This window comes from Nelumbo lutea, chromosome 1 (assembly GCF_056320005.1).
Source record: "Nelumbo lutea isolate HS-2025 chromosome 1, American lotus-T2T, whole genome shotgun sequence".
In the NCBI taxonomy this organism is placed as follows: Eukaryota; Viridiplantae; Streptophyta; class Magnoliopsida; order Proteales; family Nelumbonaceae; genus Nelumbo; species Nelumbo lutea.
In genome coordinates this window covers 216,217,180-216,242,353 of record NC_142684.1, presented here as the reverse complement: position 1 = coordinate 216,242,353, position 25,174 = coordinate 216,217,180, and the positions used below count along the sequence as shown (strand labels likewise).

The 25,174-nt window shown below is 36.8% G+C and overlaps 1 protein-coding gene across 6 annotated transcripts in view; it reads right to left on the bottom strand.

The window, feature by feature from the left end:
- Positions 1 to 24,918, bottom strand: part of LOC148880968 (RING/U-box protein) — a 39,492-nt gene extending 14,574 nt beyond the window's left edge. For 5 of the 6 annotated variants that reach the window (XM_088963118.1, XM_088963119.1, XM_088963120.1 and 2 more), the window contains exons 1-8: positions 24,784 to 24,918; positions 24,091 to 24,197; positions 18,308 to 18,393; positions 17,484 to 17,574; positions 17,203 to 17,249; positions 4,958 to 5,027; positions 4,707 to 4,816; positions 2,611 to 2,676 (exon numbers count right to left, since the gene is read on the bottom strand). In XM_088963118.1, the coding sequence (XP_088819244.1) occupies positions 2,611 to 2,676; positions 4,707 to 4,816; positions 4,958 to 5,027; positions 17,203 to 17,249; positions 17,484 to 17,574; positions 18,308 to 18,393; positions 24,091 to 24,159 (539 nt within the window). In that variant the 5' untranslated portion in view covers positions 24,160 to 24,197; positions 24,784 to 24,918. The remainder of the gene's footprint in view (positions 1 to 2,610; positions 2,677 to 4,706; positions 4,817 to 4,957; positions 5,028 to 17,202; positions 17,250 to 17,483; positions 17,575 to 18,307; positions 18,394 to 24,090; positions 24,198 to 24,783) is intronic. The other variant, XM_088963123.1, reaches the window with a different exon arrangement.
- Positions 24,919 to 25,174: the final 256 nt, after the last annotated feature.

Here is a 25,174-nt window from a genome sequence, read left to right as displayed (position 1 = left end):
GTCTTAAATAAAATAATTTTTATTTTAACAATTATTTTTATTTAATATGATGATTATGTAACATTAGAAATGCTCCGAAATGTCTTTGAAAAAATTCTATACTTTTGTATTTTTGTGTTCGATATTTTTTTAAAATATTTATTATTCAATTATGACATCATGAATTTCTTTGAAAAGTTGGATCATTGACCCATCATTTAAATAAGAAAATATCTTTGCTTTCGGATCAGTTTTAAATTATATATTTCATCTACATTATATAAATAATATTTACTTATCACACTTAATTTTGTTTGACATAATTAATATATAATTTTTTATATTCTTTTCATTACTTGTACCTTTTTATTACATTTTAAATATTTATTATTTAACTATCATATCATCAATTAATCCATTTGACATAAACCACTAACCCACGACCCAAAGAAAAAGTTTGGTTTCTAGGTTGACATTAAATTTTGTATTACATTTCCATTATTGACAAAATTATATCTTATGTATAATATTTATTTTTGTTCAATATAATAAATGTATAATATTATAGATGTACCCAACATTTTATTTTTTATAAGTATATAAAATTATATCTTTATGTACAACATTTATTCTTGTGATGCATTGTATTTTCTATTTTTAAATATTTTATTATTTGACTATGACATCATTTCATTTCTAGGATGATTTTAATTTTAGCATTCCATTTTCATCATTTATAAAAAATACTTCTTACATTTCATACTTATTTTTGTTCAGTATAATGAATATACAACATTAGTGACATGCCCAATTCTTTTTAATTTTTTTGTATTATATATTTTATATATTTTATTTTTTATTATTTAATTATGGCATTATTTATTAATGCATTTGACCCCAAATGGTTGAATTGCTTACCCACCACCAAGAGGGAAGAAAATGATTTTGTTTTCAAATTATTTTTCAAAATATTTATTTTTATACTATTAAAATTAATGTTGTGGATTTAATTAGTAGAATTTAAAAATGAGAAAAATATATCTTAAATATAGGATTTAATAAGAGAATATACCTTAGATATGAGATTTAATGAGAGATAATAGGAAAATAGTTTTACTTCCAATTGGTTTTAAATAAATTTTACATTCCATTTACATCATTAATAAAAAATATTTCTTATTTATCATCAATGCTTTCAACCTATTGTTGACCTAGCTGCCTTGATCCTGGGTTTAGTTCTATTGAAACTCCCCAGTTAAAAACCGTCTAACCCGGGCGGTTCAACCATTGCCCTATTCGACCCAGTAACCGGATTGCAAGTTGTGCACTTAATTATATGCAAACTTTTGGAAGCCATAACTTTGCACATTGATGTCTGATTGGGGTTATCTTTTTTCTTTTTTATTTTGAGTAACTTTTCAAGATCTATACGTCCCAAGGGTCTTAGGCGCCTTGCCTTGCTATTTTCACGAGAAAACCCATTTTCTTGCCCCAAATTGCAATTTTAATATTTTTTATAAATAAATAAAATAAAATCTAAATTAAAAAACTAAATAAATGTAGCATAATGCATATATTATATGTAATATATGTACAATATAATTATACTATTTATTGATAAAATATATACTTTTTACCCACCCACACATAGTGTTGGCGCAGAACGGTTTGACCTTGATAGTCGAACCGGTGACCTGTGACCTGAAGGCAAAAGCAAGTCGATCTCCGGGTCAATTTTTAAAACACTGTTTATCATACCTATTATTGTTTAATATGTCAAATATATAATGTTAAAAACGTTCCATTTTTTTTAAATTCTATATTTTTTTATATTTTACATATTTCTGAATTTTATTATTTAATTGTGGCAACATGGATTGGCCCATTTGACCCAAATTGTTTAATTTCTTACCACCACCTAAATGAAAACACTATTTTTTTCCAGGTAGATATTAAACGTATAAGCTTTTATGTTAGTGAAATTATTAATTTATTATGTATAGATTTAATTATAGAATTTAATGATGAGAAAAAAACAAAAAAGCCTTAAATATATGATTCAATGAAGGTGAATGCAAAATAATACCTTAAATATTGGATTTAATGAGAGAGAATTGAATGCATTGAAAATCTTAAAATTACCTCTTTTCAACTCATTTAATATCAATAACCAACTACCCTATTTGCCTTCATTTTTTATCAATAAAATTAAATATAGAGAGGTAAGTTTTGTCTTCAAAAAATTCCAGAAATATTCTTGAGGCTATTTGTACTTTTTAAAGTAGTATAGATTAGTAATTATTTTACTAGATTATCCTATTGTTATTTTTTTCTTTTTTTCTTTTCCTTTCCTTTTTTATTATTAATATTATGGACGCTTCTTTACATTGAGATAAAGATTTATAACATGACCATTGATCTCATCCAGATTCCAAGGAAGGGGAATGTTGCTGAACCCCTTAATCTAAGGGTAGACCAGAATTAGGAATTAATGTTAAATCCATTATCCCTTTATTTTACTTTAATAACATTCCAGAATCTAAATATGAAAGGGATAAATTCACAAGTACAAAGTACACTAAGAGAAGTTGTCTGACAAGAAAAAATATATTGGTTCTGATTCTGAATTACCTTGGGCATAACCATGAACTCTCAGATACACCTTCTGGAACAAAACCCACACAAAAAGCATGGTACCTGTCTCATCACAATTTGGGGCTTGTTATCATTAGAAAACTAATATGATGGATCGAAACAATTTAATGGATGCATTCAATAGATACAACTGCACGTAGAAATTACAGATACGAATATGATTTCATTATGTAGTTTCCTGTAACTCTTTCTGCATCTGAAGGGTCCATACATAATTAAGCATCTACATACCAATGAAGCATAAATAACAATACATGGGTAATAAATCAAATTTTAGATAATAATCATCGATTGATAATTATACAGAAAATTTGATAACTATGCTAACAATTGAAAATTACTAATCCTGAAGTTAATTACTTAGTATTCCTCTGCCAATCTTCTATCAATAGGATGTATTCCTTCTTCTTTCTTCACTTATACAAGGTGTATATGTTCTGAACTCATAAAAGGAATCCAACATAAACAAGCCACTTGGTCAAAAGTTATGAGTATCTTCCACCTTCACTATTTATGATCCATCAAAGATTCTTTACATGCTAAAATAAATTCCCATTACATGGAATGAAGGAAAGTTCTGCAGAGAAAAAATGATGGGAGATAAAACAGATAGTACATGAGAGGGCCATAAACTGAAAGTCTGAAACCATTCATAAACAAAGACTTAAGAGAGAATTCCAAAACCTTTTGGATTAAAAAATACTAGAAATCATATAAAGTTCATTTAATTTGATGATTATCACAGATAAGCCATTATTTCACCCCTCAACCAACATGAATCAACAATTTGAGGATCACCCCTCAACCATGAATCTGGTTCTGCCATCATCATCATCTAAGCCATGTCCCAACGCCCAACTATATGGGGTCAGCTACATGAATCTGGTTCTGCCATTCCATACCATCAAGTGTCGTATCTATTATTAAATTATGGGCCCTTAAATCATTTCTCATTACTTCAAACCATATTCCTTTTGGTCTGCATATCTCTTCTAGCTCCTTCAACTTGTAACAGAGCACTTCCTCTTAATAGTACAGTAGATGGTTTGACTTAATTAGTCAAATTCTTCTTTGCTAATCCTCTGCAACTTGGTATGACTTGACCCTCTCCAACTTGGTTCTGACCAATGTTTAGGAAACCAGATCGGACTGGCCAGTTGGACTGATTTAACCGTGACTCGGGGCCCTGGTCGGTTTGGTCACACCCCAAGAACCAGAATTGCTAAAAACCTGGTGAAAACAGATGACCGGCCAGTTTAACCAGAAAATTGGTGAACCGGTTCTGATTTCATGAAACCACCCTGGCTATTAAATAATTGAAATTTCAAAACATATGTGCCTCTCCCTTAGTTCTGTGCACGGTCCTGTTCTCTGAGCATTGCTTCTAACAATTGTGGATAATTATATTCTCACAAAGAATCTCTGACTTCATCATTATGAGAAATGGTAGTGGCACAATTTTTTTTTTCCTTTTACCAAAAACAAGAGCATCATTACCTCACATTTAGAACATTGTACTAGAAAACAGTGTACCGCCAACACTGCTCAACCATCATATCCATAGCACAAAAATTATTTTCAGCTCAGTAGATAAATGAGTTAAATGAGCTTGGCATAGGTCTAATGATTTCACCCCTTCATCTCTAGATTCTGTGAAACTCCAAAATACAGTATTTAAATAGCACATATTTCATAAATTGGCATAAAATCTCTGACACCTTCAATGAGCTGCATCAGAATGGTCAAAGCAAGCAATGATACTAAATTCCTATAGGGCAAATGAATGGTCAAGTAAAACAAACTTAAATACGATGACAACATTGTACATTCTCAATTCTTTGGATTCTTTGAAACTTCATGCAATTGATTAGAATAGCTAAAAGCAATTATGTTGTACTAGAGAAGCTAATGTAGGTAAAGTAACAAGATTGCATGATATAAAAATCTAATCTGAATGCACCGCTATCCATTCTAAACTAATGGTATTGATTTTTGTTATTTTGATCAGGCAACTAATGGTATTAGTATGTCCATACAGAGTAGGCCTTTGCTAGTAGAAGAAATGCATTTACCATATATCACATGAATCACAAGCAATTGATGTATCAAGATTTGAATCCTCCTTAATTGTTGCCAGACCACTTCGTATTTTGCAACTATCTCCGTCCAAACAGGTAACTGCCTAAAAAAATGAGAAACCATACAAGAATGAGATGAAAAGAAAACCTTTAACTCATTCATCAAAAAAAAAAAAAAAAAAGAAAACCTTTAACTATAAATAGCAACAAAATCATCAGGAGACCGACACAGAGAGGACAATTACATTTTCATCAATGTAATATGATGGAAAAGAAAGAGTATTATTCTTTCCTTGAATGCACCAGTCATCCTCTCTGCATAGACAAAGAAATACCATAGAAGCCATTAGTGATGACACCCAGTAGTACTCAACAGTCTTTCTATGCAAAGTAATAGCCAAAAGACCTAGTAATTAACTCATGCACGTGCCTCCATTTTTCAAAATCTGAAATTCTAGAATCTACATGTCAAATCTTATAATCACCAGATGGCACATTCAGAAGGAAGCTTAATTAGGAAGAAACCACAATTAGGAATGCCCTTCTAGGGAAATAATTATGAAGATTGGGTGGGAGCAACAAGCCTTATGGGGGAGAGTAAGGGTAGGAAAATTCAGAAAGGCAAACTTTGGATGGAGTCCAAAAGCAATATCTCTCTTTTTAATCAATAACAAACAGATTGTATTCATTGACAAAATCTTTCTACCACCCAGAATTAGGAGTGCAAATTAGGAGGTACAATGATGTCCTTCACAACATCAATCAAGCAATAGAGAAGTTTTAAACATTCAAACCCAGCCCAGGTATGCAAGAACCGCATTCTTCATCTTCTTGCTCAGAGCTGAGTCAGGAGGAAGTCTCGAAGAGGGAGTTGGTAGTAAAGGAAGTGAGTGAGGGTAGAGTAGAGAAGGTGAAAGAAGGGTCGAACAACAAAACCAAGGAAGGGGAGGAAGGAAGCAACAATGAGGTAGGAAGTGGCTTATCAGAAGTTGAGGGCGAGAAGGGGATTGATTTAAATTTCCAAGACACATTGATTAGGAACGATGCTGATTATGGGGTACCAAAGTGGTTGTTGGAAGACTGGGAATGGACTTGGGTCGCAGGGGCAAGGAGAAGAGTATGGCTCGAAGTGGTGAGGCTTCAGAGATCCCAAAGAAGACCAGAGTTTCAAACAAGCTCAATGTGGTTCATGTTACGAAGGTATTCTCAAGGTTGAAAGATGGTTTGGTGGGAGCTGGACTGACTGATCAAAGGTATTCTCCCTCGTTATAGATGACTGACCAAAGGTATGGACAGTGGTTAGTTGAGGTGTCTCCTGATCATCAACCTTAATTGCACCACCACTATTTTTTATATTTTTTACTATAACTTTCATACATTTTGTTCTGTGTTAGTCCAACTTATCCTTGAATCTTCCGAATCTAAAGCAGCTCTCACTGCCCTAGCTTTACATTCAGCAATTTTATTCTTTATCAATTAAAACTATATCATCAACAAACAACATACACCAAGGGACTCCCTCCTGTAAATCTTTGGTTACTTTACCCATAATTAATGCAAAAATACATGGACCAATTGCTGACCCTTGTTATAAACCCATCATTATTGGAAATTCTATCATCTTCCCTTTCTAAGTTTTTACCCTGGCTACTATCCCTTCATATACATGTTACACAGTGTATGCCCTTAACTCTAATCAGATTGATGTACATAAACATTTATTGTAAATGAATAAAAGTACATAATTGATTCATGTTATATATGGTGTGTTTCTGTGTAATTACCCTTAAACTGGACACTTATGAGACTCGTGTTAGTTTAGAATGTTCTCAGCCATTGGATAGACTTGGGGAAGTTTATCCTGCCAAGGCTAACACTAATGTGCTACCAAGTAGGTTGGGGTAGCTTGTCTCAGCTGCCAGGGTTAGACCCGAAGCACATGTAGTGTGTGTTTGTTTGAAACAATGAACCCGGACCATTTTCCAGTTATGCCATGGACCTTGGAGATTGGTGGGCAAAACTGGAAAGTTACACCTAACCCCTAGACTCGATTATGATACTACACTAGGTGTCGAATTGGGTTGTCTTTAATATGTCGATCAGTGAGATCCTTAAAGGGGGTCAAAACCTGGGTATGCTGGGGCAGTCTGAGAATTCACTCGAGTGGGTGAACATAGTGACAAGATCAGCCCCTTTGTCAGACAAAGTGAATGATCAGGACTGCACTCTCTCTGATGGAAACCAAAACTACTGGCAGTTGATTTCAAACTTGTTTGAGATTTGTTTTGCAAAAAATATATTTATATGAATATATATATATATATATTATTATTATGTTTTAAGAAAACTGTTTGCAAAATGTTTTAATTCGCGGGATCCATCTGAGCAGAGAGTGCAACACTGTACCTTGCAGCCAAGGGACGGGTCCTCTCTTGTCGAGCAGTGTTTGATCATTAAGGGCTGGGAGGTTAAGTGTAAGACCATTTAGGGTTTTTATACCTGATAGGCTATATCTCACTTAAGTCCATTGTCCTTCGGCCTTCATAGGATGGCTGGACCTAAGGACCATTTAGTGTAAATGTTGGGCCCATTAAGAGCCCATAGTGATGGGCTCAGGGATTCACTATGTCAACAGTGAATTCGGCTAGGCTTTGTTACAGAAGCTAGGCTGAACCCACATGGACTTTTGTGAGGTCATTGTTAGGGTCCCACACCATACAAAGAGAGCCAAATTAGCTAGCAATTAATAAGGGACGTGAACCACCTACTTAATGGGCCTAAAGCCCAATGATTAATTGGATTAATTAGGGTGTCACATGACAACTTAAGCAATCATGTGACATGAGCGAATTTGGGTATGGATATGGGTTTGGATCAGCAGATGGGATAAGAAGATGAGCCTTATCCACTTAAACAGTCTAGATCCAAATAAAGATTTAGATTAGGAAACTTCTAATTGGATTAGGAGAGCTGCTCTTTAAGATTTATAAACAGGAGAGGGTGAACTGCTCCAGTATACACACATCACTGCTCTCAGTTCTCCCTCTCTCCTTCTGCTCTTGCCGCCATACATACCCAATTCGTTCTCCACCTTTTGGATTGATAGAGATCAATTCCTATCTCTGATTCTGCAAGAAAATCATATCGGATTTCGTGCTCATACTCCCTTGCTCGATCCAAGCTGTTGGATTGCAGTTCTTGTTGAAGGACTGCATTGCTGAACCTGCTTCATCCTAAGCTCCGCCATCTTCAGTGGAAGCAGGTTTTGGTACCCTCTTTGGGCGTGAACACCTACTTTGGGAACTACACGTGTGGATTCCATATCAGGTATTCTTCTCCATTTCTTTTGGTTTCAGATCTGGTCCGGTTTGGTTCAAAAACGATCCTTGAAAATGCAAATTTTCTAAAACTGGGAATACGATTCCTGGAAGGGAGAAAATAAATTTTTGGAATTTTACCCAGCCATCTAGCATGGTTCGGCCATCCATATGATGGATTTCCCCTTTCTTCAATGGTATCAGAGCCAAGTTCAATCTTGAACCAAATTTAGATCAAATTAGAAGCAGATCGAAATCGGTAGAATGGTTCTTAGTTTTAAGCGATTTGATCTAAAATTAATTTTATAATATCCTGCAATATATTTAGAATTGTTCTATTATTGTTTCTTGAATTTTTGGGTTGTTGGTGTGATGAAAATCGAATTCTTTATTGGCGCCAAGATTTGCGCACCCTGCAATTTATTTATTCAATTTTGGTCTGTAAATATTTTTTTTTATTTTTAGACAAAATGTATTAGGATTTATTCTGATATAATTAATAGAAAATTAGGTTTTTCTTTTTTTTTTTACATTGGAAGATTTGCTGGAGCACGCAGAGAAGAAGAAATTTTGCAGAAAAGAAATCTACAATCTAATTAACAATTTCTTGTAGGTTTGCAGTTTGTCCGGATCAAATTCAGACCATCACACTTGCAGCCCTATGTTATTTGTTTCTTGCTGTGATTGAATGTCAATTTCGACTGTTAATAATTTCAGATCAAAATCTTGGAAATTGTAACATGTTTTGGACACCAAACCCTAGGCCGAATTGACCTAGTTTGGTCCAAACTAGTTGGACCAAACCCATGGTTCGATGGGGTCTAATCTCAGCCCCATGGGTCATGTTTTAAGTGGCTTAAATTCGGTTATGGGCCAAGGTTTTGATAGTCCATCACATGATACAATTCGGCCCTCCCTTGTAAGACCTAATTTTGCAAAGTTAAAGCAACATCATGCCATTTTCAACATAACTGCTATATGGGCCAAACTACTTTTTGCAGTTTAGCCCATATACCTAGATGTTATTTGATAATACATGGGCTTAATGGGTTGATTGTGTGTTAACTTAAACTAATTAGGATCTTTACAATTTATTAATTGATTGGATCAATTTGTGGATGTTAATGTATGTGATGTGCTGAATATGATTCGTACATGGGCCATAAGTGCTTGGCCCATGTTTAATCGTATGTGGCTCTCTGCAAACATCATGGCTGAATGCACATCATTGCCATGATGCCCACAGATCATTGGATGATCTCCCCTCTCAATGGGCCCCCTGGTCAGTTCCCCCAAGAGGAACCCTACGAAACCCTAGTTCGTTTTGGGCCCATTTGAATCTGACTTTATGAAAGTCAGTGGGAGACACTTGGTATGACCTAAATCAAACCTAGGAACTGTTTTAATTTGTTCCCTCCACATTAATTTAAGTGCAAGTGATAGGGAATATCATATGATGAATTCTCTAAAGGCCTTCCGTCATTAGCATGAAGGCGGGCTGAATTGGTGGGTGGAGATGCACCATAAAATTGGGCTATCCACTTGCTGGTCCAGTCGGTTGGATTGCTTCATGAGATGATAAGGGCGTCATAGACCGATGTAGGAAAGGCCTATCCTAAAATGAAAGAATCTTTTCACGGTACCTTGGGGTCCATGATATAACGAGTTAGCACTTACTAGATAGAAAGGTTTAACCTAAAATGGCAATGAACCTTGTCTAATAGAGGCCAAAGGGAAAGCTCTTTTTTTTTTATAAATAACAGTAATTTTATTAAAAGAGATATGAAAATTACAACCAGAATGGAGGGGTAAAATGTCTTAACCCTCCCTATCCAAACTGAAAACACATATTACAAGATAGCCCAAAGAAATTTGTTCTTCCCACCCCCTGTTTAGCCAAAGTGTCAGCCATGGTGTTAGTACTCCTCTTGGCCCATTGAACCCTTATAATCATGTTCTAAGTTAGCTGATTAATTTTCTTCCTTTTGTTTAAGAACTTCCACAGGCTAGACTCTTCCTTCTGCAACCAACAAAGGGAAAGCTCATTGGGTGAGTGGATGTGATCCTTCACAGAAAGTGGTGGGGTTTTTTAGCTGAAACAGTTGGCTCCATGCACCTATGTGATTTCCCATATTTCCAGAGACGTGTCATGTCTCCGTCATTGAGATAGGAGGGAAATCTCAGAGATGAACAAATGGAGATAGAACATAGATAAAAGACCTTTCTATGTAAAACATGAATCAATTTTAGGTCGTGGACTAATCAGTGTTGCCTTTTATCAGAAATGGCAAACGGACAATTCGCCAAGTTGTTGGATGACAATAAACTTAAGGGATCTAATTATGTTGACTGGTTTCGTAACCTTAATCTAGTTCTGACGTCCGAGAAATTAGACAAGGTTGCCAAGAATCCTGTTCCGAAACGTCCAGGTGACAGGGCTTCTGAGGCGCGTAAGAAAGAGTATTAGGAATGGGAGAAATCTCTTGCCCGGTGCTTCATCATAGCATCTTTGGACAATCAGATCCAATGACAGTTTGATAAGATCAAAGTGTCCAAGGATATCTTGGATAGTCTAAAGACTATGTACGAAGAGAAGAATCGTTCTGCTCGTCAAAAGGTCCTCAAGCTGTTGATGACCACCCAGATAACCGAGAGCCAACAAGTCCGTGACCACTGCATGAAAATGATGGGGTTTATTAACGAACTGGAGGCTCTTGGTTCTCAACTGGATGAAGACACTAAAACTGATGCCATCTTAAACTCTCTACCTCCCTCCTTCAATCAGTTTATCATGACCTATAGCTAAAAATTAGCCTTCAAGAACTCAACAATATGTTGTAGAGGGCCGAAGAACTGATTAAGAAGGACAAGCCGATAGCCATGCTTGTTGAAGGTGGTAAGTCGGGCAAAAGAAAGAGGAATTGCAAGAAGAGGCCTCAAAAGAAAGCAGGCAAAAGAAAGACAAAGCATCATGTGTGTCAATTTTGCAAACAAACCGGACACTGGAAGAGGAACTGTCCTCAGTATATGGAATCCAAGAAAAAAGAAGGTAATTTTGAATCTCTTGTCATAGAGACCAATATGTTGGTCACTTCTGCATCCTAGCGTATTGACTTCGGGGCTTCTACTCATGCATGTAACACATTGCAGGGGTTCAAAGAAAGCAAAAGGCTAAGTGACAATGAGGTGACTCTTTATTTGGGGACTTTTGCAACAATTGCAGCTACAGCCATAGGAACTGTAGATCTAGTTTTCAGAGAATGAATTATTAAACTTAAAGATTGTCTTTATGTACCCACTTTGAGAAGAAATTTAATTTCTGTTTCAAAATTGTGCAAGGATGGTTATTCTATTTTATTTAGTGATACGATTACTATTAAATTGAATAACAAATTCCTTACACACGGAGAACTTGAGAACGGTCTCTATGTCCTCCATCCTTTTCTGGAAACAAACATAAACGAAACTACGTCAGAAATTATCCCAAGAAAAGATCGTGTGATACGGTTAATCCCACGTACCTATGGCATTAACGACTTGGCCACATTAATATAGATCGTATCACAAGGTTGGTAAAAGATGGTCTTTTGGATTTTCTAACTGTTGAAGATCTTCCAACTTGTGAACCTTGCCTTCAAGGTAAGATGACGAAATGGCCATTTGCAGGAAAGCCTAAAAGATCTACAGGCACATTTGACCTGATACATACTGATGTATGTGGTTCCATGAATGTTGGGACACGCAACCAGCATGTTTATTTTATAACCTTTACCGATGATTACTCTCGGTATGGTTACGTGTACTTAATGAGACATAAATCCGAATCCTTTGAAAAGTTCAAAAAATTCAAACAAGAAGTTGAGAAACAGTTGGGGAGGCAAATTAAAGCCCTTCGATCAGATCAAGGAGGCGAATATTTCTCCAACAAATTCAGGGACTACTTAAAGGACAATGGGATTGTATCACAGTTCCTGCTACACCACAAGTAAACAGTGTATCGAAGAGGAGAAACTGGACTCTATTAGATATGGTCCGGTCACTCTTCATTCACTCAGAATTACCTATATCCTTTTGGGGATGCACATTGGAGACTGCAATATACATGCTAAACCGGGTTCCAACCAAATCCGTTCCTAAGACTCCCTATGAGCTATAGACCAGTAAGAAACCAAGTGTAAGACACTTAAAGATTTGTGGTTGTCCGGCACATGTTAAAAGAACAAATGCTGACATATCGGAATCCAAGACCAGTCGTTGCCTATTTGTAGGCTACCCCAAAAGCTCTATAGAATACCTATTCTATGACCAAAGAAAACAAAAAGTGTTTTGTAGTCGAAATGCCTACTTCTTGGAAGAAGATTACATCCTAAACAATCATCGTCAGGAAATTGTTCTTGATGATGAGAGCCCAGGAATAGTGGGAGATGTCCCACAAGTTCCAGATATACCCAACCGAGAAGATCTACCCGGGTTTCTAAACCTCCAGTTCATTACAACTATGATCAAGAAAATTACTTGATGGAAGCCACGATCAGTGAGAAAGATTCACTGACTTATACGAAAGCTATGTTGGACATAGATTCCTTGAAGTTGGTAGATGCCATGAGAAACGAGATGGACTCAATGAAAACCAATAGAGTCTGGACCCTTGTAGACCTACCCCCTGGGGTGAAAGCAATTGGTTGCAAATGGATCTACAAGAGGAAGAAGGGCCCCAACGGGAAGGTTGAGACCTATAAAGCTCATCTTGTAGCAAAGGGGTATACTCGGAAAGAGGGAACCAATTATGAGAAAACCTTTTCACCAGTGGCCATGCTTAAATCCATACGGATCCTGTTAGCTGTAGTAGCACACTATGACTATTGAGATTTGGCAAATGGATGTCAAAACCGCGTTCCTTAATGGAAATCTTACTGAAAATATCTATATCCAGAAACTACAAGGTTTCATTGTTGTAGGTCAGGAACACATGGTGTGTAAACTTAACCAATCCATCTATGGACTTAAGCAAGCTTCAAGAAGTTGGAACATCCGATTTGACTCTACCGTCAAACAGTTTGACTTTGAGTAGAATCCAGATGAGCCCTATGTTTACAGGAAATCAGTGGAAGATAAGGTTACATTCTTGGTTCTGCATGTAGACGACATTCTACTCATTGGGAATGATGTTCGAATGTTGACTACGGTGAAGGTATGACTTTCGCAGCAATTCTTCATGAAAGATCTCGGAGAAGCCTCCTACATCTTAGGACTTCGACTCTATAGAGATAGATCAAAAATGATAAAAGGATTATCCCATTCTACTTACATTGACAAGATTGTCAACAAATACAACATGGAGAACTCCAATAAGGGATTTGTCCCTTTCAGACACGGACTCACTTTCTCCAAGGGTATGTCTCCCAAGACTCCCAAGGAGATTGAGGGCATGAGAGAGGTTCCCTGTGCCTCTGTCGTAGGGAGCATCGTCTATGCCATGTGCACTCAGCCAGACATTGCTCATGCTGTGAGTGTAGTAAGTAGATATCAATCAAACCCATGACAGAAGCATTGAATTGTTGTAAAGAACATACTCAAATACCTTCGGAGGACAAAAGAGTTTGTCTGGTATTCGATGGTAGTTCACTACAGATCCTTAGGTATACTAATGCTGACTTCCAATCAGACCCAGATGATAGAAAATCCACATCTGGTTACATCTTCACGATGGGGTCCTGTTCAGTTAGCTAGAGAAGTAGCAAACAAGGGTCCACAGTAGGCCGATTACATTGCCACAAGTGGAGCTACCAAAGAAGCGGTATGGATGAAGAAATTCATTAACGAATTAGGAGTAGTTCCATCCAGCACATCACCCATTCCACTGTTGTGTGACAACACTGGAGCCATTGCTCAAACTAAGGAACCCAGAGCCCACTCGAAGTCAAAGCACATCGAGATGAAGTATCATGTATTACAGGAGATTGTTGGTAGAGGGGGCGTCCAAATTTAGAATGTAGCATCAGCGGAAAATGTAGTAGACCCGTTGACAAAGCCACAGACACAGAAAGTGTTAGAGAAACACGTGGACAGTATGAGACTCCGGTTTGTACCCGATTGGACCTAAGTGCAAGTGGGAGTTGTTAGACAGTATATGCCCTTAGCTCCAATCAAATTGATGTACATAAACAATTATTGTAAATGAATAAAAGTACATAATTGATTCATGTTATATATGGTGTGTTTCTGTGTAATTACCCTTAAACTGGACACTTATGAGACTCGTGTTAGTTTAGAATGTTCTCAGCCATTGGATAGACTTGGGGAAGTTTATCCTGCCAAGGCTAACACTAATGTGCTACCAAGTAGGTTGGGGTAGCTTGTCTCAGCTGCTAGGGTTAGACCCAAAGCACATGTAGTGTGTGTTTGTTTGAAACAATGAACCCGGACCATTTTCCAGTTATGCCATGGACCTTGGAGATTGGTGGGCAAAACTGGAAAGTTACACCTAACCCCTAGACTCGATTATAGTACTACACTAAGTGTCAAATTGGGTTGTCTTTAATATGCCAATCAGTGAGATCCTTAGAGGGGGTCAAAACTTGGGTATGTTGGGGCAGTCTGAGAATTCACATGAGTGGGTGAACATAGTGACAAGATCAGCCCCTTTGTCGGACAAAGTGAATGATCAGGACTGCACTCTCTCTGATGGAAACCAAAACTACTGGCAGTTGATTTCAAACTTGTTTGAGATTTGTTTTGCAAAAAAATATATTTATATGATATATATATATTATGTTTTAAGAAAATTGTTTGTAAAAGGTTTTAATTCCCGGGATCCATCTGAGCAGAGAGTGCAACACTGTACCTTACAGCCAAGGGACGGGTCCTCTCTTGTCGAGCAGTGTTTGATCATTAAGGGCTGAGAGATTAAGTGTAAGACCATTTAGGGTTTTTATACCTGATAGGCTATATCTCACTTAAGTCTATTGTCCTTCGGCCTTCATAGGATGACTGGACCTAAGGACCATTTAGTGTAAATGTTGGGCCCATTAAGAGCCCATAGTGATGGGCTCAGGGGTTCACTGTGTCAACAGTGAATTCGGCTAGGCTTTGTTACAGAAGCTAGGCTAAACCCACATGGACTTTTGTGAGGTCATTGTTAGGGTCCCACACCATACAAAGAGAGCCAAATTAGCTAGCAATTAATAAGGGACGTGAGCCACCTGCTTAATGGGCCTAAAGCCCAAAGATTAATTGGATTAATCAGGGTGTCACATGGCAGCTTAAGCAATCATGTGACATGGGTGAATTTGGGTATGGATATGGGTTTGGATCAGCAGATGGGATAAGAAGTAAGCCTTATCCACTTAAGCAGTCTAGATCCAAATAAAGATTTAGATTAGGAAACTTTTAATTGGATTAGGAGAGCTGCTCTTTAAGATTTATAAATAGGAGAGGGTGAACTGCTCCAGTATATATACCCAATTCGTTCTCCACCTTTTGGACTGATAGAGATCAATTCCTACCTCTGATTCTGCAAGAAAATCATATCGGATTTCGTGCTCATACTCCCTTGCTCGATCCAAGTTGTTGGATTGCTGAAGGACTGCATTGTTGAACCTGCTTCATCCTAAGCTGCGCCATCTTCAGTGGAAGCGGGTTTTGGTACCATCTTTGGGTGTAAACACCTACTCTGGGAACTACACGTGTGGATTCCATATCAGGTATTCTTCTCCCCCTTTCTTTTGGTTTCAGATCTGGTCCGGTTTGGTTCAAAAATGATCCTTGAAAAATGCAATTTTTCTAAAATTGGGAATACGATTCTCATAAGGGAGAAAAGAAATTTTTGAAATTTTGCCCAACCATCTAGCATGGTTCGACCATCCATATGATGGATTTCCCCTTCCTTCAATACATGTATCCCTAATGGTATCAATCACCATTGCTGCCCTTTATCTTTCCTTCTGGCAATATAATTAAATTTTTGGAAGATCTCTGGTGGAGTAATATTCTCCTTTGGGTATTGATTGGGAACTTTGACTTTAGAAGGGTTTGTGTGATTCGGATTTCTTCATTGTTGCTTGTTGAATCTTATCGATAACCTGAACGATGTATTCCTTGACTCCTCCAAGTTAGATAGCAGGATTTGAGTTTTGGTTTCTTTGGGTACCTTTTCTTGTTTATGCTTTAGTTTTGGCCTTATCCCCTCTTCCTCCTCTCTGGTATTCCCAGTAAGAGAGATTTGATGTAAACCTCTGCAACTTCAGGTAAGGACCTTTTTCTGGGATGTGTATATCTGAAAATCAATTCTTGCAAGTAGCTACAGAGGAAACAACCTAATTAGTGTTTACCTCCCCATGTTTGTCCCCTTTGTTTTGCTAACAAGTAACAGTTGTGAAATATTTTGTTAAAACAACTGATAAAACAGGAAAAAGTGGAACAGGAAGGAGAGAAGAAGAAATTAGAGAATTGGGTTTACAAGAAAATCCTCTCTTGATTCTCACACCCCATCATAAGGTTGTCCATGGGGTATGCCAGGACCTGGGAATGAATTGTAAGCTGTTGTTTCTATAGATTTCGGTATATGTATTGTCAGCTGAAAGATATTTTTGCAATGCCGCTGCTGTCTACTTTTGAACAGCATGGGTTCTGAATTCTGATTTCATATTGAATGCAAAAAAAAAAAAAAAGTTGTTTATTATTCAAAAAAAAAAAAAAGTAGCGGTGGGTTGGTTCAGAAACAACATTTTGGGAGCTGGGGTATATAGATAAAACTGGTCACTGAATTAAACCATCTATTGGCAACAAGGGAGCTAGGTTGGCACCTTTTGCAGGGCCTAAGGTTGGACAGATCCCTAAACCCTAAATAAATAAATAATGGTGGATGGTGATTAATGGTTGTTGGTTCGGGAACAATATTTTGGGAGTTGGAAATATAGAAATCTCATGAGGGAAGTCAGAAAACTGGCCACTCAATTAAATGCAATCTTCCATTTGGCACAAGATCAGCCAACAGAATTAATTTGAACAAAGAAATAAGTATATGATACAAGGAGCAGTTAGCAAGGACTGGCCTATCTGAACTGGGCATATTTATCATTGTACATCATTCTTTTTAACAAATTAATAAAATTCTTGATTGTCACCAATCAAAAAACAAAAAAAAAAACAAAAGTATACAAAAGTAACAATACCTGGGAAATGGGTCCTCAAGCTTGTTAGTTCCAATCGTATCATATACCTAGAGTAATCAAATAATGACAGTAAATACATTTTAGCTATGAACTTGAACAGAATTTTTAATTATTGCCTAAAGAGATATTCTACATTTAAGTGCACAAACATCTTTACAAGGACACATGAATTTAGTTATGGAGAAGATCTTAACATAGTTACTATAGTAACTGTATTAAAAATAAGAAATCTTCAAGCATTGCGTTCATAAAGCATCTCTTCATGATGAAGCATCACTTACTGGAATGCATGTGATTAACTGAAACTCATTTTGACAAAGTGGGCAGAGGTTTGTAATGGTAGCCCAGTTGTCAATGCATTCAAAACAAAACCTGCAAATTAACATAAAGAACTTGTGTTAAATGAAGTTTGACTTGCCCTCTGCATAGAAGAACCATAACTAGGCAGATATGTTCATACAATGGCATCCAATTCAATAACCATTGCTTGCTTCTAAAATAATCCCTCTTCCAAGACATGAAAACTAAGGAAGATAGCAATTGCCAACTCTGGTTAATCTAGAATATCTGCCATGGAATTAAGCTCCCATGAAATCCATCTAACTTGAACCAGTGTTTTAAAAAGGCTCACCTAGGTGCACATGCAAGGCACACTTCAATCAAGGCTCACCTAGGCGCACGCCTTTTTTGAATATCCTTTTTGCTGTTTTTATGAATTTATACCTTTGTAATGGTTATCAACTTCTAAATAACTTTTTTCTTGCTATTTTTGTGCACTAGTAATGATATACTAACCTTTAAAATAAACAAAAACCAAAAACTTTTAAATAACTAAAGCCTCAACTCTTGCAAATAGGATTTCAAATAGCAAAATTTTCATTCAAGAAGCAAATATCAGCCACCATTCTCCTATTTTCTCGACTGCAATAGCAAGACAGTCACAAGACTGGTAATGATACAGAAATAGCATGAAGCCCCAAATCTTATTTTTTTAATCCACCACTACATAAAATCTAAAATTTTAGAAAAATGTTTGACAGATGATTCAGAAAATAAATTTGATAACACTTCAAGAAAATATGCTTTAATATATACATGGACATACCAGTGCTGGCAGCAGTCTAGGACCCCCCTGTCAATGATAACATCCATACATATCCCACATTTTTCATTCTGAAAAGCAGCAGCATCCTGTACAGATATTGTAGAAAATCATGAGCAATAAAACTGCTTCTCTATCTGTTTCTGGTTTAATCAATAAGGGAAACAAAACAGCAAGAGGCTGAAATCTTGATCAAATGTATGTACTCATCCTACCTTTATTATGATTTATTGACCACAAATCATGTTAACAGGATTTGAGAAGATGGATTTTATTTGTAAATTAATTTTTAAACTTTAACTACAATAACTAGATGCCCCTAAGGTGTTATTTATATTAGGCTAGCTAGTGCAAAATGCTTTTTCTAGGTCACCACATTTTAATATACACATCACATATGCAAGTCATTTTCAGGCAAGCAAATGCCGTGTCCATAAGTTTGACAGTGACACCTCTCCACTTGTACAATGTTTTAAAAGCGCAAGGCACAAAAAAAAGCACAAGAGGCATTTTGTGACCGAGGTGCGAACCTTTTTGGAGCAAGCCACAAAATGCAAAAAAGAATAAAATAAAAGATGCCAAAAAATAAAAAAAAAAAGTCAAAAAATAAAAAACATAAAAAAAATATTAAATATAATATTATTAAAAATATAAACTATAAAATATATTAATTAAAAAGTATAGGCTGTAAAATATTATATTAAAAAAAATATAAACTGTAAAACATATTAATATTAATTAAAAATATTAAACATAAAAGCATTTTAAAACATTTATTTTAAAATTTAAGATACATAAAACAACATGTAAAACATATTTAAAATGAAAACTTAAAAATAAAATCAAGCATGTAAAACTCTCAATCTCGTTATTCCTTTCCCAATTGCATTACTTCAAATATCTAATGTGGTGTTAAACATTATGCATTCCTTAATTCTATGACTGCCTTTGTACCAAGCCCCTTGGGGCAAGTTCAAACAAGTCCATATCATGGTCTTAAATTCTTAAGACCTATAAAAAAAATTATAACTTTAATTGTCTTTTAAAGATATCTTTTATTAAAATGAATGAATGAGCAACATTAGCAAATATGGGGGGTTTTGGAACCGCTAGGAATAAAAAAACAGAAAAAAGGCACAAATTTTCAAAAGGCACATGCCAGGGCTGAAGCACAAGGCACACCAAGTGTGTGCCTTTTGAAAGTGTTGTACTTGGGGGCTAGGTGAGACACATACCTTAAAATGCATCTCACCTGTGCGTCTAGGCGTGACTTTTAAATCACTGCACTTCAATCCGTGAAAACAGAAATCCAGTTATCAGGGACCATTGGAATTTTGTTATGGAATTTTATCCAATTGCAAGGTAGGCACCTATGCTTAATTTCATAATGAACTATGACCTATTTGTTGAGCGGTATATTTATGCTTTATGTTGTAGGCATGTAAACAGAGGTATATTTGGCAGTCTAGGTATACTAAAAAGGAGTATGGTGGGATGGCTTCACAATGTTTTATGTTTGATCTTTGACTGTTTGTCTGAGCAGCAGGCTTCTGACTTGGAAAAAACCTTCTCAGAAGAAGAGGTAAAGAAGGTTCTAGAAGAAATGGAAGGGGGAGAAGGCGTCGAGCCCAGATGGTTTCATAATGCTGTTTTTAAGAAGTTCTGGGAGCTCATTAAAGCTGATTTACTAAGGGTTCTGGAGGAATTCCACAATTCTGCAGCCCATGAGAGAAGCTTAAATGCAACTTTTATCTCCCTTATCCCCAAAAAGAAAGGAGCTACTGAGCTGAAAAACTTCAGGCCGATCAGCTTGGTTGAAGTGTTTACAAGATCCTAACCAAAATTCTGGCCACCCGATTAAGAAAGGTGATTTATTCATTAATTTCTAAGTACTGAGGGGCGTTTGTCCACAACAAACACATTCATGATGTAGTTCTCATAGATAATGAATTAATAGACTTAAGATTAAGAAGTGGAGAAAGTGGGCTAATCTACAAAATTGACTTAGAGAAGGCTTATGACCATGTTAACTGGTCCTTCTTGGATTATTTGTTGAAAAGAATGCACTTTGGCTCTAAGTGGAGAAGTTTGCTTTTCAACCACAAGATTCTCAGTGCTTGTAAATGGGACAGCTAGAGGAAAGCAGTTCTAGAGGTCTGAGGCAAGGGGACCCTTCTCCTCTTCTCTTTCTAACAGTCATGGAAGGTTTAAGAAAGTTGGTAGATAGAGCTGTGGAGAGGGAATCTGGTGGAAGACTTCCAGGTGAAGCCCAATGGGACTCCTACTCCAATTCTGCAATATGCTGATGACACACTCTTCTTCTGTTGAGGCTTCAAAGGAGCCAGTTCTGAATCCGAAATACATTCTTTTCTGGTTTGAGATTATATCAGGACTGAAAGTAAATCTAGCAAAAGGTGAGATGATAGCAGTGGGAGAAATCTCTAACATCCAGGGTCTGGTAGGTGTGTTGGGTTGCAAGGTTGGTCAGCTGCTAGCAAATTATTGGGGGTTGCCATTGGGAAACATGCAATTCTAAAACCATTTGGAACCCAATAATAGAAAGAATGGATCAGAAATTGGCCACTTGGAAAGCAAGGTATCTCTCCAAAGGTGGAAAGGCAACACTCATCAAGAGTGCCCAAGCAAGTTTGGCAATGTACTTCATGACCCTTTTTCCTATCCCCTCAGAAGTGGTAGAGGTTTTAGAAAAAAAGATTAGAGATTTTTTGTGGGTGGGCTAGAAGGATTCAGACAAATATCATCTTGTAAACTGGGGCCAGATTTGTAAACCCCTATCTCAAGGGGGGTTGGGGTTAAGGAGCTTAAAATCTTTCAACCTAGCTTTGCTAGGAAGTTGGCTGTGGAGGTTTGCTGCTGAACCTGACAACCTCTGGAGGAAAGTAATAGCAGAAAAATATGAGTTGGATGAAAGTGGTTAGGGTAGTGGTCCACCTATGCCAACCTATGGATGCAGTCTATGGAAAGGAATATGCAGAGCTTCAAACCTTCTCAGAAGGGGAGTTGGATTCAAAGTAGAGAATGGGAGAAGGATCAGGTTCTGGTTGGATCCCTGGACTGGGGAGAATTCCCTTAAGGAACTGTTTCCCACCTGTTCAGTTTGGCAGAAGATAAAGAAGCCTTGGTAGCGGATACTTTTGTGATAAGGGATAATGCTATTTGCTGGGCTCCAGCCTTTAGAAGGGACTTCAATGACTGGGAAATTCAGCAGGTAGGAAATCTCCTAGTTTTGCTTCAGTCTCAGGTTTTGAATCTGCAATCCAAGGATTCTCTAGTGTGGAAGTGGAACAGAAGTGGGGAGTTTTCAGGTAAATCCTTCTACAGAACCATAAGGAGAGGTTTTGAGAAGTGACACCCTCAAAAGTAAAGTTTTTTTGTATGGGTGGCAGCTTTAGAGAAGTGTCTCACCAAAGAGATGTTGGTGAGGAAGTGTTTTAATTGCACTGACCTGAGGTGCAGCTTCTGCGGTGTGGATACAGAACCAGTCAACCATCTGTTTTTACATTGCAACTTTGACTCAAAGATCTGGAGCCACTACTTAGTAGTCTGAGGTTAAGCTGGTGTACGCCAGCCTCAGTTGAAGCCTGCCTGGAGGCTTGGAAGATCCAAGGGATGACTAAGAAAGGAAAGATTTGCTGGTCTTCTATTCCCTTAGCAATTATGTGGGCGGTTTGGACAGAAGGAACAGCAGGGTCTTTGATCTTAAAACCTCTACTGAAGTTTAAGTCATCAATACAGCCTTAGGTTGTGATAGAAGTTGGTTGTCTATACTTAATGACTTTAAAGAGGTTACTTCTGATTGTAATTTTTTCAGGATGACCGTTTTTTTTTTGAGGTCCTTCTGTTTTGGTGTGTACAGATTCTCTTTGTACAAAGGACCTTTTACATCAATGCAATTATACTTTTCTTTTGCTCAACGAAAAAGAGTATGGCAGTCTTTTCTGTTTATTTAAGTTGTGGTCCAGAATGTAACCTACTGCCAACACCTATACAAAGTGATTGGAGGTCACTCTTTCCCTTGTTCTCTTTAGTTGTTTAAGTTGAGTCTCATGATCTCTTGTTCTCTTCACTCTTTCTCTTCCTTTGTCTATTTACCGTCCTATCTCAGACCAGATTCAAGAACTACACCATTCACATCATCGTAGACAAAAAATTGCAAAGGATATTAGAAATTTAAATACGTTCTATGCAATTTTTTATGTTTTCCATTAATGACAACTACTCCCTCTATGGCCACCATGCAATATTGCATGTGGTATGGACAATTTAAGTATGTATTATGGGTTTCTGTTCTTGCTGCTATGGTATGGGCAATTTGGATCGAGCATAATGCATGGGTATTTAACAACAGTTTGAGCTCAGTTGAACAGAATATGGGAACTTTTATCAACATGGATGACAATCAATCCTATTTTCAGGGATGCCTCTCATCCATCTCTTTTTAATTTCCAAACTGCTTTTGCAAACGGAAGATATTTTGTAGTCATAGCATACAAAATCTTTTTGCAGTGTACAGCATCTCATTGTACTTATTTACAGACAAACGTGTTCTTTGAATTAGATAATTACTAGAAACTATACTTTCAATTTTTTCAAAAAAAAGAAATGCAGTATTGCATGTATGCTCTACTAGTAACCTAGAATACATATGATGCAAAAAAGGATACCCAGTATTCCTTCCCTCACCCTTATTTATTTATTTTCTTTGCTGCTTCCTCACATCCTTAATTGATGGAATTAATTTTAGCTGAAAACACCTTGACATGTGTTTAAAACAGGCCTTTTCTATGGGCATATTAAAAATTGGAAATTAGAAAACACAATCCTTGAGCAGCTGTTACCTTTAAGGCAGAAGTCCAATACAAGATTGCCTATGTCTGATGTGGACTGTGAAAATCAACATATGGTTGATTGATCCAGAAGTCTCCTATTTGATGAACAGTTTGGATGGGAAACAAGATTCCTCCATGTTGCAGGAATAGGTGGGATTATCTAGGAAATTTCACCAATTCACCCAATTGGGAAACTTTTCCTAGCATCATCACCATTGTCATTATACCAACTATATGGGGTCGTTAACTTGAATCCTAGGTGTGTCAATTGGACCGGATTTGGTCCGATCTGATCCGGTCCAATACGAATCCAATATAGATAAACCAGGTCCAATCCAATCAGATGAATACTTTGGACCACTTCGGAGCAGTCCAATTCAATGTCTGGCCGTCCAACTTGTTTAAATTGGTTAAAACAGAAACCTTGTTCATTGACACTTGTATTCTTAACTTTTATCAATGGACTGGATATTGGTCCAATCCGAAACCGGTCCATTGACACCCCTAATGAATCCTATTTTTCCATTCTGTTCTATTTAATTCCATATCCATTTTTAAATTATGAGCACTTAAATTATTTCTCACTACTTCAGCCCATGTCCTTTACTCCTTTTTTGTCTACATCTATCCTTACTAGCCCCTTAAACTTGCAACAGATCACTTCTTCTTACAAGTGCTGTCAATGGTCTTCTATGCAGATGACCAAACCATCTTAGTATAAAAACAAGCTGGCTTACACTCAGACACCTTATGAAATTGTTGTGACTTGTTTCAGTAGATAGAGCAACAAACTGAACACCAAATGTGAATAATATACTAACAGAGACACTGAAATAATATACTAACAATGAGTTTCAGATAATTTGCGTATTCAAAAATAATGTATTATTAAGTGAATCTCTGAATTCAGAAAAATAATTGGGAATTAAAGCTTACAGTATCATCTCCAACTTCAAAGAAAGCTTCTTCTGCAATGCCGCTTGTATTTCCTTCCAATTCCATCATGCTGTCCTCTTAAGAATACTATGCATTCAACTTAAAATCTGCAAATACACCATAATAAGAAAAAAATACCATATTTTGCATGAAATCGCCAATTAAGAACTTCGGTAACCACTTCAAAAAGGTATAGTCTTTTAGGGGGGAGTTTATAACAGCATGAAGATGCCTAAGAAAGACAATTAGCATATAATGAGTCGAACACTGACTTACTAACTGAATTTTCAATTAAAGTTACAGATATACCTCCCTTCGAATTTGGATAAACACAAATTAACAACGAAAATATAGTAAAATGGAAGGAGGGAGGGAGAGAGATTCTAGGTTTGCGGAAAAGTAGCCGATCGAACATGGAAATTCACCCTAAATTCGATTGGTTAATCAGTTCATCCTGAAATTTGATCCTCGGTGTTAAATCAGAAAAAAAAAGGGATCCTCGATGTCTAGTGTTTGCTTAAGGAACCTCGAATTCCAAGATTTTAGCAGGTACTTTAATTCCATCGTTAATTTCTGACAATATCAGGTTCTCTAAAAGTTATAGATGAATCCGTGCAAGAGTTCAAGAGAGTACCAACCAAAATTTATATACGTCAGAATGAGAAAAAAGAAATAATGAAAAATAAGTTGTACCTGAAACTGAGAAAGACCGCCATTTCTTCTCTCAGCACGGGAAAGACCCGAGAAGAAAAGGGCTGTTTCTCGTTTCTGAGTTTCGGTGCCAAATGCTACTACTGCATCATTAGCGTGTTCTGCGCTTATCTCGTGCTTCAATCCCTTAAGTAGCTAATAATGTAACCTTTTGCCGGTTGCTTGCATCTAAACCATCCAACCCTGGCTCAGCGGGCCCAGACAAGTTAGAGTTTCTGGATCGGCCCGATCAGGCCTTGTCCCGTTGGTCCAATTTTGTGCAGACGGATCAAATCGAATTGGATATTGGATTATTCAAAATTCATTCGTTTATAATCGGATCTTAACCTATATCTATATCTACACATGTATATGTAGATCTCTCAGTAGTTAA